The 15,542-nt window shown below is 41.1% G+C and overlaps 1 protein-coding gene across 1 annotated transcript; it reads left to right on the plus strand.

Annotated features, from left to right (window-relative positions):
* The first annotated feature begins 818 nt into the window (after positions 1-818).
* Positions 819-8,842, plus strand: LOC114356363 (nicotinic acid-CoA ligase pyr1-like). Its single transcript, XM_028309475.1, has 11 exons — positions 819-1,490; positions 1,560-1,764; positions 1,872-2,052; positions 2,263-2,382; positions 2,934-3,108; positions 3,192-3,326; positions 3,577-3,708; positions 4,374-4,451; positions 5,066-5,197; positions 5,943-6,020; positions 8,693-8,842. The coding sequence occupies exons 1-11, from the start codon at positions 1,314-1,316 to the stop codon at positions 8,840-8,842; spliced, it is 1,563 nt and encodes a 520-aa protein (XP_028165276.1). The 5' UTR covers positions 819-1,313.
* Positions 8,843-15,542: the final 6,700 nt, after the last annotated feature.

The following is a 15,542-nucleotide window of genomic DNA, read 5'->3' on the forward strand; positions in this document are numbered from 1 at the left end:
CTCCGGACCGCATTACTCTAAAAACGAATTCCGAATTCCGGACCGGTTCCGTAGTCCTGACAAGAAATCCTTATAGTTTCGCTATGTCTGTCTGTCTGTCTGTCCGAGGTTTTGCTTTGAAACTATTATATACACTAGAGAGCTGTAATTTTGTGAAGATATGTTTATTAATCAAGTCGACAAAACGGTACAATAAATTTTTGAAATAAAAAAAAAAATTTTTTTAGGGTATCCATGTAAGGGATACATGTAAAGTGAAAATTCCGTAGAAGAAATTATGAAAAGTGACTTAAGATGAAGTAATTGCTTGCCTTTAAAATATACAGGGTGTTTGGCGGAAGGTAAGATAAACTTCGTGGGTGTATAGGTAAGGTCATTTGAAGAATAAAAGATCGCCCATTTGACCTCAAGTGAGCTACTTTTTTTTTAATCGATATTTTTTTGTATTTATGAGTTTTTTTCCGAAATTTGACCTAAAAACTGCTACAATTTTTTTTCTCGCGTGTATTTAACCGATTTTTTTATTTGATATTAATATTGAGTATGTCTCTTTAGTCAAATAAAATAAATTTCAAATCCAGATAATGATTGGATAACTAGTTACGATCCGCCAAAGTTTAACAAAATTACAAACCACGATAAAAAATTCAACTTAGAATTCGATTTAAAAAAGAAATGAATGGCGATAATGGATTGCTAAGTTTTACATTTCTAAGTTTTCTTCTTTCCAATGATATATCACATTTAGTAATTAGACATTGATATTTGTAAAAAAATCAAAGTTTTGGGAAGAAAATGAAGTAATTATACAAAAACTTTGTTTTTTTGGCGAATTTCAATATTTGATCACTACATGTGATACATCATCGAAAAGAAGAAAAGTAAGAGATGTTTTTAAGATCATTGGCAATCCATTATCACCATTCGTTTTTTTTAAACCGAATTCTAAGTTGATTTTTTTTATCGTAATTTGTAATTTTGAACAAACTTTGGCGGCTTGTGCTATCTAATAATTATCTGGACCCTTTATTATGGTAACGACGGACAACTACGGAACCCTGCACTGCTCGTGGCACGAAACGCAATTGGCCAATTTTTAGAATTATTATGAAACAATCCTAACGAGCTTTATCTATTAACATCATTGTACCTACTACTTATATAATAATTATGTTACGTAGTTTAAATAGGTGTTTGTTTTCCATCCAAATAAAAAAAGTAAACACTGCACTCGCATCCGATCTGATGAAAATCCGAAATCACCCTCTTTACGTACTTGACAAATTGAGCTGAGCATCCCCCAGGCATCAGGCATGTCGCACGCGGTGGTGCGCGGCGCGCCGACGGCGGCGCAGCGGTACGCGGACGGCGCGCTGGACGCGTGGCTGCGCGCGCGCGGCCGGGAGCCCTCCCGCGAGGCGCGCGCGCGCGTGTCCGCGGCGCAGCTGCTGCTGCACTGCATGCGCCAGGCGCCCGACTTCGTCTGCATGGTGAGTGCGGCCGCGCGAGCCCGCCGCCGCCGCTGGGACCTCGCTGTTACCCGTCTGTTCTTGCGCCAGATCAACGGCGCCACCGGCGAGCAGACCACGAACCGCGAGATGCTGGAGCTGGCCATCCCTTTCGCGCGCAAGCTGCGAGCCCAGGGCCTGAAGGGGAAGACCGTGATGCTGGTGGCGCGCGACCACGAGCGCACCGTGGCGGTGTTCCTGGGCCTGCTGCTGGCGGGCGTGCTCGCGTACCTCACTGATCCTGGGGCCACTAAGTGTATGTACGAACCTCCGAGATTCATGTCTGAGCTGCAGAGATCACTGAGTATTCAAGGAGTCCATTGTGTCTTCGTCGTTTTGCACATTAAACTGTTCTTGTTCCAGATGAGTTGCAGCACTACTTGCGGCTCGTGGAGCCCGCGCTGGTGTTCTGCGACGAGGCGACGCAGGCGGCGGTGCGCGTCGCGACGGCCGACGCGCCCGCGCCCGCGCACGTGCTGCCCATACACGACGACGCGCTGCTCGACTACATCCAGGGACACACCGACGACCTTGACTTTTTCGAGTGCGTACTAAACATTATGGTAGAGTACAATGAATGACTAATTTGACAGTGATTATTATTCTTCAAATGCACGAAGCCCCAAAATAAGATTAGCTTCGAATAAAAAGTAGGTCCTTAACTTCTTTGTATCCTAATCCTGGTGCCCTAAGCTACTGTGTCTCTTACTTCCATTCTCGTTGTCTCGTATGTGACCCGCGTGGTCGTGCGCAGAGCGGAGGACAGCGAGGAGGGCGCGGCGAGCCTGCTGCTGCCCACGAGCGGCTCCACGGGGCTGCCCAAGGCGGCGCAGTACAACCAGCGCGCGCTGGTGGCGCAGCTGCCCACCGTCTGGTCGGTTGCACACTCTATTATCTTAACAAGTAATATAAAATCTGATTGCATAGTCTTCTGAATGGTGTCTGTAATAATCTCGCAGTTCGATCGGTTTATAAACCTTTCTAAAACTATTCTAATGGGTGATTCATTTGGAGGTACTTTTTTCAAAGCTAAAATAAAATATGATAAAAACCAATTTATTGGGTTATTTTTATTACTATACAAAAAAACGTTTATTGACTTTTGTTTTTCAAATTCAAACTTTAATAATTTCATTTTCAATATATTAATGATTACTTATTTCATTAAAATGTTGACTTTAACTCCGGGTAACATACTTCAACATTCTACAGTTCCAATTTTTGATGAAGCATCCGAACATTATTAAAACAGACTATTTGTTGCCTAAAATTCAAAACCGTGATAAGTGATTCATCCTTAAGATTTGTTAAGTTAATACTTCGAACTAATGTACCTACTAATTTTGTTATATTTTTTTGTTTTTTGTCCAGCTGATTATCATAGTTGTAGAGTCCTTAACCAGCTTCTAAATATTACGCCCACAGGATGCACTATGAGAAGTTTCCCACGCCTACGGAGCGCGTGATGTTGCTCACAACGCCGCAATGGAGTACCTTCACCATCACCGTTGCCACGTGTTGTTTATACAACGTCACACTGGTCATGTCTCCTAAAGAGGCTACCGTGGAAAATGTACTCGACATGATGCAAAGATGCAGGGTATGACATGAATAACTCTGAAGGTGGCGTTGCTAGTGTCGTTGAGGTCGTTACATAACGAGTGGGTTGTGTTATGTTGGCAGCCAACTTGGACGTTCTTCGGGCCGCCGTTCGCCAAGCAGCTGGCCAAGGCGGCGACGCCGGACCACTTCTCGTCGCTGGAGACCGTGATGACGCTCGGCTCGCAGGTGTCGCCCGACATCATGACCGCTCTTAAAGTGAGAGTTTTGAAGACTGAAATGTGCAACTCAACTAACAAAATTACGGAAACTAAATCTGTCTATATGTGTAGCTTTAATTATTCTCAATAGAGTCATATTCATTCAACATTGTTGTGATTATCATCATTATCAATATTACATACATTATAATATAGCAATAAGATCTCATATTCTACTCGATAACAACAACTGAAGCCAACTAATTTGACGTTTGGTGAAATTCCGTTAATAGTTTCACTATTTTTAGGAAAAAATGGCACCGGGCAGCAACCTGTGCGACGGGTTCGGCATGACGGAGGCGCACGGCTTCCTGGCCGTGGCGCCGCGCGGCGCCGCGCCCAGCTGCCAGGGCCGCTGCGCCAACATATTCCACTACAGGGTAAGGACAACTCATGTATGCACATGCCTCAACAAATACTAAAGTGCAAAATTATGTTTTCGAAATTAGAAGATCTACAGTATAGGGGAACCAACGTAGCTAAGCTGAAGTAACAGTAGGCGGGGCACGTGGCTCATATTTTTAAGCAGAAAAGATGTAGTTTAAGTAGACCTGTCACTCGGTGGACTGATGATCTAATTAATAGAAGCACCTACGCTAGAAGCGAACAGTGCTGGGCCAGACAATTCTAGCGGTACCCAAGGCCGTTTGAGCGGCTATGATTCACAATGCAGATATTTATTTGTGAATGAGCCTAAGTTACATGCCATCAGATGGGTAAAAAACATGCTCTCCAACCGAGTAGTAAACATAACCCTCAATGCTGCAAAGCTTGAATTTCTTGCCACAACAAATNGAGCAAAAGAAGTATCCATCTCGGGCGACACATCATGCACCCGGATGAGATAGCAGATATCACGCTCCAAAGAATCTGGAAATTTATAGACTCAACGGGACTAAGCAGTGAACTTTAAAGACAAGGGCTGCCACAATAGATCAAACCTGGTCGAGTTGGCGCAAATAAAGGCCCAAAAACCAATAATAATAATAAGTTACATGCCATGAATAAGATTAGGGTTACGTTATAAACTGCTCGCATGTTACAGCTCGTCAAAAACGATGATGAAGATGCTGCCACTGACGAAGAAGGAGAACTGTACATTAAGGGCTCTACTATTATCAAGGTAAGTTTAATTATAGTCTCTGACGTGTGTTCTATAGACACTAGAGTATAGAGATAACCTTTTGACCGATCATAAGTCATTGCCAAGTTTAGGCTTTTGGAATTCAGTTCACAATTTACTAATTCCCATCGTAGACAGTGAATAAGTAATAATGAAAGTAAAAGAAACAGAGCAAACATTGTTACCATACTATACCATGCTATTCGAGGATGATGAGGGCGCTGCTCTCATGTAAACAAACAGCTCCGTGTTTCGTTACCTTAAAAAATAGTAAAACTCGAAAAAGTGTAATAAAAACGTTTGATTAATAAAGTAAAGACTCTGATTGAGAAGTGATAGTGTTATCTCTATGAATAAAGCACAATTAATAACTAAAAACTAAGAAAATATGTGGACAGACTAAGTTCAGCTAAAACTTTGTTGTGAAGTGATAACATCTACATATTTTTGTGACAATACTTGAGAAACAACACAGTGAAGCAAAACAATCCCAGTGTTGATTGCTAAAAACAGTTTTGTGATATAATTCAAGAAACCTAAATCTGTTCCATCTTTAGATTTCACACTTACCTACTACATAATCTATTTGCGATCAATCAGCGCCATCTGGTCAGGAAAAAATGGCTCCGGGCAGCAATATGTGCGACGGCTACGGCATGACGGAGGTGCACGGCTTCGTCACCGTGGCCGAGCGGGACGCCGCGCCGGGCTGCAACGGCCCTTGCGCCAACATCTTCCACTACCGGGTGAGCTGCCGGCACACTCACTTAATGTTATGTGACTCATATGGCATTCACCTTTATGACACCTCCTATATTTTAGCTGAATACAATGCTTCTACGGATTAACGGATTAGCAAGCTGAAGTGGCAATTGGCAGGGTACTTACATAGTACGCAGAACTGACAGTCGATGGGGGCAGCAAGGTTCTGGAGTAGAGGCCACATACTGGAAAGCAGAGCATACGACGTTCACCCAAAATAAGGTGGACCGACGACCTCATAAAGATAGCAAGAAGGCGCTGGATGCAGGCCGCTACCAATCAGCCTTTGTGGAAATCATTGGGGGAGACTTATGTTCAGCAATGAACGTCCTATGGCTGAAATGATGTTATATTATGTTTGTAACGCGTAGGTACTGAGTCATCAACTGAATAGTCTTGATTTGTAATGTACAGCCTGGTCGGGATGTTTAACATCATACTTGCGATCCAACCAATCCAGGAACTGGGTTGGGTTTGGATATTTTTTCTTACTTTTGAATGGTTAATCTGTATCTATAAAAGCGAAAGGTCACTGACTGACTTACTCACTCATCACGAAATCTCAGAAACCACAAGTGCTAGGAGGCTCAAATTTTTCAAGGGGGTTCCTTTTAGAACGTAGGTTCTCAAACAAAATTCAAACCTGAGGGGGTAAAACGGGATCCAAGCGTACGAAGTCGCGGGCAGCCGATAGTCACTAATAACTGAATCTCTACTTTTGTTTTGTAGCTCGTCAAAAGCGACGATGAAGATGCTGCCACTGATGAAGAAGGAGAACTTACCGTTAAGGGCCTTAGTCTTGTTAAGGTAAGCGCGACTCTGAAAAGATTTAAATTTTTTCAAACCTATAAAAGTCACTGGAGTTCGGGCCTGAAAATCATAAGCATAATCTTCCTGCAATAGTCAACATGAATAATGTTATTTCTGTAAAACAACAATTTTATCGCGTTGAGCAATGGTAAAATGAAATAATTTTTAAATATCTCGTTACAAACTAATATTAGACATTTGAAACACCCGGCATTACCAACACCTAACAAAATTACAGCGTTGCCAATATGGGAACTTAAAAATTTGGATCATCCTTTACTAATGTTTGTCTACATAGTTTATACACTGTATTGTTTTCCTTGTAAAATAAAAATAAAATATAAATACTAAGAAGTAGCCCACTCTCAGGACTTGCTTGAATGGTTNTCACTGCGGTCAGCCGAAGAAGGACACAGCTGTCGGGTGTGTCCAAGCCCCATGCACTTAAAACAGCGCATCGGGCGAGCCTCCAAGATTTGGACACGGGCCGAGGACCACCCAATCAGGAAGCGGCCGGCCTCCGACAGTGTCTTGGCCGCAACAACCGGGCAACTGAGTGTNAGTTGTTACTATTAATTACATTATTTACGAATTGTATGAAGCCAGATTCAATGTTAAGTTTATTGTTGACTTTGCCGTCAAGTATAGGGACAGGGAATTAGGCAACAAGCGGTTGATTGATGAATGGAAGAGCTAGCATTCGAGGAACTACAATTCGTTTTACTGTAGATGTTTGGGGCAAGACATCAGAAAAAAAATGTTGAAAAATTTCACTTGTTACTTAAGAGATTCTTAGTAATAAAGGACATTTAAAGCAGGTACATAATTTAGGTGCAATACCTACGAAATGATGTAACATTAAACGCGATTTTTGTCTAGAAAATAAATGTGTTCCTCCATTGTCAGTATTAAAATACCTACAGTTGAAAATTTCGACAGGTTTGCTAATTTACTCCGTAGCTTACTTCCCCGCAAGCAAAGTCGTGGGTCCCACCTGGGGCAGCCATACCTTTGTTGTAGGTAGTTTAACATGAGCAGTGGTTGTTAGTCTGTTATTATTTCACAGATGTTTTCCGAACAAAATAAAATAAATAAATACTTTCGTATTTAAAAAGTTTCTATGGACAAGCAAAGCCGTGAATTTTATTTAAACACTATAATTAAATTAAATAGACTAAAATAATACTACTTACTTAAAACTAAATAAATGTTTTATTTAAACAATACCTAAGTATTTTAATTACCTCTACACATATCTTCATATCACATACATACAGGAACAGATATTAATACTTATTTAAATTCTATGACTGCGATTGCGGTCAAATACCTGCCTTGTCTAGAATAAAAAAAATGTTATTCAGGGCACTTACACACGCCCCATATACGACCTATATTAATGTACTTACCTACAACTTGCTCTACCATTATACGTACTCTACCATAAGAGTCTGGGTCTGTAGAGTATGTAATAGTTGAAATAAAAGAAATATTTAGCAAAACGCGTTTAGTGACATAGTGACTCAACTTCGTTTTGTTTTAATATGATATTATTTAATGTCAAGAACTTGTTTTGGTTTTTTGTGCATTAGAATTTGGGCAGGTTTTAATGAGGCCATAATTTTAAAGGTAAATTAATTAAATTGACGGAACAACGCGTGCGAGTAATTTGTTTCTCAAGTGATTAAACATGGCGTGTCGCGCGTTTCCGCGTGCGTCGCATCATTGACTTAGGTGACGCTTCGAGGATATTCATCCTCGGATTATTTTCTCCCTATCTAATTGTTAGGTGTCGAATCATCCGCAAAATATTTAGCTTCGGATGAAACGTCACCGTTTCAAACTTGTAAGTGTCAGATCTAATACTCATTATTTTATCTTATTCATAATTTTATTTAGACTCCGTCATCTGACCTGTTTTACCACTTGCCGCTAAAGATTGATTGTCGGCTTTTTAAAACTAATAATGCTATCTATTTTGTTGGATGGCGTTAATTATGTCAGATGTGTATAACTCTCCGAAGTTTTACTAGGAACTGGTGAAACTGGCTTTAGTAGATTGGTAACTATTTTTTTAACATCGTGGGTATAAAATATCGACAGCTGTTTTCAATTCAGCTGTTCACAGTACACAGGCATGGATCAGGATGTACGTACAAGCCGACTAAAGTAGCCTGGTAATAAAGCAGAGAGTGGAAGTACGATCTTCCGATATCTTATTAACTTAGCGGTGGGTGGACAAAACTCAATCAGGCTATCAATAAAATATCGGCGCGGCGAGAGCGACGATGGAAGTCGCGGGCACAGCGCGTCCATAAAAACTGTGATTGAATTGCGCGGGCTCTCAGGCGGCGTAGTGCAGCCAACTCGACCAGGCGCGAGGAGATTGGAGATCTTGCAATCGAATAAAGTTGACTAGCATTTACACTGCATTTATAATTTATGTAAATAACTTACATTTGAGTGTGTAGTGTTAAGTACTATTAGATATCGTAAAGAAAGCTCTGATCGTAGTTTCAGTAACACTTTATCACGCACGATACTCGTAAGCGATAATAAATAACAGCGACACTTTTATGTGCAATGTGCATGGAACGTTTTTTTTTTAATTTGTTTCTGGGGCTTAGCTAAGACTTCTTACATCTCTTAGGAATCGATATGTTTCTCAGACTACACAAGAACAGATGAAAAAGCTATTCTCGGTGCCACGGAATGGAGGTATGTTGTTGTCTGTTGCACTCCCCATCTCGCAAGCTACCTCATCGCGCGAAGAGGAAGGCAGCAGGCTCACTAGCACGCACGAGGCAAACTATACATAATCATAATAATTATGCTCGACCCACTCTGAGATAACCTCTTTATTTATCACGCTTGTACGAAGGGTGTAACTATTTATTAAATACTAGCTGACCCGGCGAACTTTGTTCCACATTAATGGCAATAAATAAGCAGACTTTTTTTTATTTTCGAACGGGATAAAAAGTATCCTATGTCCTTCTCCTGGCTCTAAACTACCTCCCTGACAATTTTCAGCTAAATCGGTTCAGCAGCCGTTCTTGAGTTATAAGCGAAGTAACTAACACGACTTTCTTTTATATATATAGATAGCAAACATTGTGTCTTTGTGAAATTAAAATGAAAATTATTGTTATCTTAGCTGAATGAGAGTTTTCCAGAGTATTCTGGTAGGCCGAGCGGGACTAAGCCCGGCCGTTGGCCGCCAGGGGTTCGTCGCGACGGCTCTATTCAGCATTGAAAGCTTTTACTGACAACGGCTCTTTGTTCGAAGTCAATTACTGTTCACTTGTTACCTTTATCTTTGCTACGGAATGCGCAACCTTTCCGTTTATTTGGCCGCGACTCTATCAAATATTGCCGATGAATGGTTTACGATTTACGAGGTATTAAAAAAAAAACTACTTACTAGATCGCGTTCAAAACAATTTACGTTGGTAGTTTTTATAGTAATGTACATCATAATGTTTTTTAAGATTTTTCATTTTCTTATTTTAGAAGTTAGAGGGGGGAGGGGACCAACTATTTGGATTTGGAAGCGTCTGTCACGCAAACTATTCGGTTTAGAAAAAAAATATTCTAGAAACCTCGATATCATTTTTGAAGACCTATCCATAGATACCTCCTATCCGGACAGACGGACAGACGGACAGACGGACAGACGGACAGACGGACAGACGGACAGACGGACAAATCCCAACTAATATTATAAATGCGAAAGTAACTCTGTCTGTCTGTCTGTCTGTCTGTCTGTCTGTCTGTCTGTCTGTCTGTTACGCTTTCCCGCTTAAACCTCGCAACCGATTTTGATGAAATTTGGCATAGAGATAGTTTGAGTCCCGGGAAAGAACATAGGATAGTTTTTATCCCGGTTTTTGAAACAGGGACGCGCGCGATAAAGTTTTTCTGTGACAGACAAAATTCCACGTGGGCGAAGCCGCGGGCGGAAAGCTAGTTTTTAAATAATACTTCGATCATAGAATTATAATCATACTACAACGCACGCCAGCGTCCTGACGAGCGCGCGCGTGACACTCGACTGATAGATAATACCTATATAATACCCGCCGGCGGGGCGCTTCGCTGTAGGTAATTATCGGATGTACCGCGCGGAGTGAGCCAGGCCTGGTATAACTCAACAACGCCTGGACCAATTCTTTTTTTTTTAATGTTCGTTGAGAAAAGTTCGAATAATTTCCGGGAAAACCCTAAAAAAACTCGAAACTTCACCCCTAAGGGGGTAAAACGGGGTCCACGCGTACGATGTCGCGGGCGGCCGCTAGTTTTATATAGGTAAAAGTATATTTATAGTATGTTTTTCCGACGTTTAGCAATCTACCTTTACGTGTGAATTTATTGAATTTGAGTTTGAGTTTTTTTTTTAAAGTAGCGTAATTAATTAAGGTATAGTATCGTAATGTACTATTAAATTGTACCTTTGAAACGTACCTATGTCTGCATGAATTATAAATACAGTCCCCAATATCCTCCGCAACTATCGCTGCAGTCAGTGCTTCATGCCTGAGGGCCGTGTTCAGCTTCGCAGTTGCATCTGGATTCTCTGTCTCCACCGGCTGTCCAGCGCGTACTGACGACGACGCGACTGTGTAGAATTTGAAGGACGATGATCTTCTAACACTAGAGTGCTCGCGCCCCTAAATACTCCTAGAGTGCTCGCGCGGGTGACATATGTCCCCCATTATGATATGGGTTTATTTTTGCTAATCTTATTTAATACAAGTAAAACAATTTATAATATTAAACATCAACTTTATTTCTTACTAAATAATTTAAAAAAAGTGAGAAATTCTTTCATGAACTCTTATTATAAACCAAAAGAAATACTTCAATATTTTTCCAATATTTTAGATTCGAAGAGACCAAAGTAGTTTAAATAGTCGTTTTACCCGTTATTTTGGCAAAAATATCACCTAATTAGAAAGTTAATTAATAGATTGATCTTAATCTGTGATATTTTGATCACAACTCGGGCACGATATGATTTGATGATCTGGACAAAAACGCCTATTCCACTTGTTACATTTCCTTACGAGTGCTTCGATTTCTTGCTCTTGTGCAAAAAACACATCGTCCTTTGCCACAATACTGGCAAGCTTTGTGCTAGTTGGTGTTCTCGCAAGCCCAGAAGAATCCTGGTTTTTCATTTTATAGTCCTAGGTGAATTATTACTACATTGCATACAATCTAAAACAACTACTTTCTTGCTTATAAAACAATCAGTTTATGCTTATAAAACAATATAATTATTGTAAATGTTTAAAAAATGGTTAAATATTATAACTTTGAGCTTACATAAAAGTAAACTTGATTTTAAACCGCGACGATAGGGGATCAAACAATTCCTCGAGTGCTCGCGCGGGGGACATGCGTCACCCAAACACTTTAAATGTTTTCTGCACTCACGTTGATGCGTCTAGCAAAATGGCGTTACTACTAAAATGTGCGACAATACATGCTCGAAGAATACCTGAGAAGGCAGCACTGTAGCTCGATACCTTGAAAAAATATTTACAAATTTTACACCCTGGGTGACATATGTCACCCGCGCGAGCACTCTAGTGTTAATTCAAATTATTGTAGTCTCAATTTTTTATTTTATTTTTTAAGCAATTTAAAAATAGAACAAAGACGCAATTGGAATACCCGTCCCTAGTACAAAGTCGGTTGTGTATATCCGACGTCAAAATTACCAAACTTTACCGAAGTACAACGATGGTTCTGATCAAACGTCAAACAAAAGTCCTTAGAACAATGTAAGTTCAGTACATCCGCCACCAAAAACAATTATTTTGTACCAAACATTCTTAATGTTTATACTCATCAATCTACCTACAAATACCATAAAATAAAAACAAAAGGACACTGTTTCTTTTATTTTCGAACTTCCTAGTACAACGACGGGTGTGTACGTACGTCACAGTTTTTTTTTCTCTGACTTCCCTAGTAAAGAGATGGTTGTGACTTTCAGTCATCAAAACGATAAAGTGTCCAAACTAATAGATATAAAGACGAAATTCTAGATACATTCAATATCAATACGAATACAAATGTATAAGCTATTCCAACAAACGATGTGCAGTCTTCCGAGGTATAATGACGCTTGCGCAAACACGTCTCTGTACTGCGTTAGAATAATCACATCCGTCGGTGTTCGATTCTGTATCTTCGAAATTATTACGAATTTTGAAAAATTAAAAAATTAGTTTATAAAGGGGCTATTTTAAAGTAGTTTAATGCAAAAAACAGATTTTGACGGTCGCGATCATACGACGTTGTTCGACGACGCCGACGAACTAATCTAACGTGTAAGAGCCCTCATCAAGACAAAACTATCGAGCCCAGATGCGATATATGGTAGCTGTAAGGAAAGGGAGGAGTTGGGTGCTCCGCAGGAGACCCGGCATCAGGTCCATCTCAACTTAATATTGCGATCCGAATTACATAATACATAATGTAATAGAAAAGTGATATACGAGTATTATTATTTTATAAAAAAAAATACATCGTTTAATTTAAAATAAATCATTTTAACATACTTAAGAATAAAATAACTTAAGAGAGATGGTATGTATTATGTCACCGTAATATAGAGAAATCCGTCAGATTATAATCTGACGTAGTTGAATTACAATCTAACCTAACCTAACTCACTGTTAGTTTACAATCTCACGCGTTATATTGTAAACTGACGGAGCTTACAATTTCGCGTTGACATATACATAATAATATGTAGTAGTAGATATAGTATGGCCTTGTATTACTACATGGATCTCACAATATTTGTTATTTCATTTTACATTTCTTAGGATAACTTAAATGTTACGTTAAGTGACATTTATAATTAATTAAAGTAAAGCCAATTACCAGTTTTCACATATAGTTAGACAATTAATTAACTTTATCGCGGACAGAAAACGATGTTAATAATTTATGAGATTCAAACTACTAAGTCTAGTTCCATGTCATCACAGACAGAATTAAATCGAGTAGGTAATTACTGAGTTGTGAGTGTCACGTGACTTTTTTTTACAAGTTATGACTTTTGATGGCTATAATACAATATAAAATAGGATCTACAAAAAAGGATTTTCTTTCACTTTCATGTTAAGATTGATGTCTAAAGTTACGAGTAGTAAGTCAAGTTGATGTCACATACCTACCACAGGACTGAAACAAAATCCATCGGTGCGGTGCCGGAGACAATTACATGCTGTCGGTCAACACACGTTTCATTAGGGCGCTAGGCGCGCGCCTGTGCTGTGAGCGCTGCGGCCGCCTGCCTTCCTATTCCTGCCTCCTACCTTATGCCGGCCGCTTCCCACAACCGTCTTTATTCCATGTCCTTTTGGTTCCTTTTTTAAGCAGCAAGCAGATATAAGCATTATGTCATACAGAGTACAGTACTTAACAGAGATAAGTATTTTTCAGAAAATAACACATTATTAGCATAATGTAGATAGATAGTTACACATTCNNNCACGTGCTGTGTGTACAACGTCACACTGGTCATGTCTCCCAAAGAGGCTACCGTGGAAAATGTACTCGACATGATGCAAAGATGCAGGGTATGACATGAATAACTCTGAAGGTGGCGTTGCTAGTGTCGTTGAGGTCGTCACATAACGAGTGGATTGTATTATGTTGGCAGCCAACTTGGACGTTCTTCGGGCCGCCGTTCGCCAAGCAGCTGGCCAAGGCGGCGACGCCGGACCACTTCTCGTCGCTGGAGACCGTGATGACGCTCGGCTCGCAGTTGTCGCCCGACATCATGGCCCTTCTAAAGGTAACAACATTTAGTTATGTTTTATGTAACACTCATCTTTGAAATTAAAATATAAGAAAAATAGGACAATTAATTGCCGTCTGAAACTGTATGTTTAATCCTTAAAATACCCACCAATTTTCATAGACTATAAACTTAAATTTAAAATTCACGTCATACAAAAATGAAAATTGAAATGGTGGTGGTAAAGAAGGTTTGATCGTTTACAGGAAAAAATGGCTCCGGGCAGCAATATGTGCGACGGCTACGGCATGACGGAGGTGCACGGCTTCGTCACCGTGGCCGAGCGGGACGCCGCGCCGGGCTGCAACGGCCCTTGCGCCAACATCTTCCACTACCGGGTGAGCTGCCGGCACACTCACTTAATGTTATGTGACTCATATGGCATTCACCTNGTTCACCTTTGTGACACCTCCTATATTTTAGCTGAATACAATGCTTCTACGGATTAACGGATTAGCAAGCTGAAGTGGCAATTGGCAGGGTACTTACATAGTACGCAGAACTGACAGCCGATGGGGGCAGCAAGGTTCTGGAGTAGAGGCCACATACTGGAAAGCAGAGCATACGACGTTCACCCAAAATAAGGTGGACCGACGACCTCATAAAGATAGCAAGAAGGCGCTGGATGCAGGCCGCTACCAATCAGCCTTTGTGGAAATCATTGGGGGAGACTTATGTTCAGCAATGAACGTCTGTTGCGGACAGCCGCTCGGGCGTGCGGAAATAAGAAAAACCTTCGGTTAAAATGAAGATGTATTCCAGCAAAATATTGCCCACAACGGCTATCAAAAAACATAACTTCAAAACTAAACAAAAGGTATCAAAAGTAATAAAAAAAGTATAAAAAACATAGACAATATAAAAAAGAGGTTGGTCCACCAATCGGTTCCCAACATCCTCCCCTCCTGTGGCGAAGCCACACTACTCTAGGGGTGCACCGACAGGTGGATCAGCCTGGATGGAATGGGAATGAAGCACCTAAAATGAAATGGAACGGTGTAAGGGCTTCAGGGCAATGAGGGTCGGCTGGTATATCTGAGTGGACTGTGGGCGGCTATTAGCAAGAGCTTCTGCGTTTCTCGGAGCATGGCATACAAGGCAGTCTCTACGGGGCGTCATGTGCGGAGCCATTGGCGGGTGATAGAACCAAGAAATGCCAGGGTTGGCTCCAGCTTCTGCCATGAACTTCAATATGTTGGAAGCGCCGACGAAAGCCGTCCCATTGTCGGGAAAAATCTTCAATGGAGTGCCGCGTCGTGCAATAAAATGCCTCCAACGCCATGAGCGCCCTGTCTGTCGATAAACTGGCCACCAGCTCCAAATGGATCGCTCTTGCAGTCAAGCAGGTGAAAAGTGCGATCCAAACGTCTCTCATGCTTTCGCCCCACTGTGATTTGAACTGGACCCACGTAATCTAGCCCCACGTAAGTAAAAGGCGCCGGTGATGCACTAGTCTCTCCGGAGGTAGGTCTCCAATGGGGGGAGATATGGCTTTCAGAATGCACCAGGCACACTGTAGGACGATGGATCGAATGGAGGCCCGCAGATGGAGCACCCAAAAACGTTGACGGACTTCATTCATCACGAGTCTTGGTTGGGCGTGCGCAGCTTTCTGGTGGTAATGTCTTAACATAAGCTGTACTGTTCTACGCCGGCTATCCAGGAGCATGGGACGCTTTGTCGAAACTGGAGCTTCC

Source organism: Ostrinia furnacalis, unplaced genomic scaffold (assembly GCF_004193835.3).
Source record: "Ostrinia furnacalis isolate ACB-3 unplaced genomic scaffold, ASM419383v2 OfSCF2800, whole genome shotgun sequence".
Lineage (NCBI taxonomy): Eukaryota > Metazoa > Arthropoda > Insecta > Lepidoptera > Crambidae > Ostrinia > Ostrinia furnacalis.

Excerpts from the sequence above, each read along its gene's own strand:
- LOC114356363 (XM_028309475.1), top strand. The coding sequence starts at position 1,314 with ATGTCGCACGCGGTGGTGCGCGGCGCGCCGACGGCGGCGCAGCGGTAC. Across the intron at positions 1,491-1,559 it reads CGCCCGACTTCGTCTGCATG|ATCAACGGCGCCACCGGCGA; the intron begins GTGAGTGCGGCC and ends TTCTTGCGCCAG. Across the intron at positions 2,053-2,262 it reads GACGACCTTGACTTTTTCGA|AGCGGAGGACAGCGAGGAGG; the intron begins GTGCGTACTAAA and ends GGTCGTGCGCAG.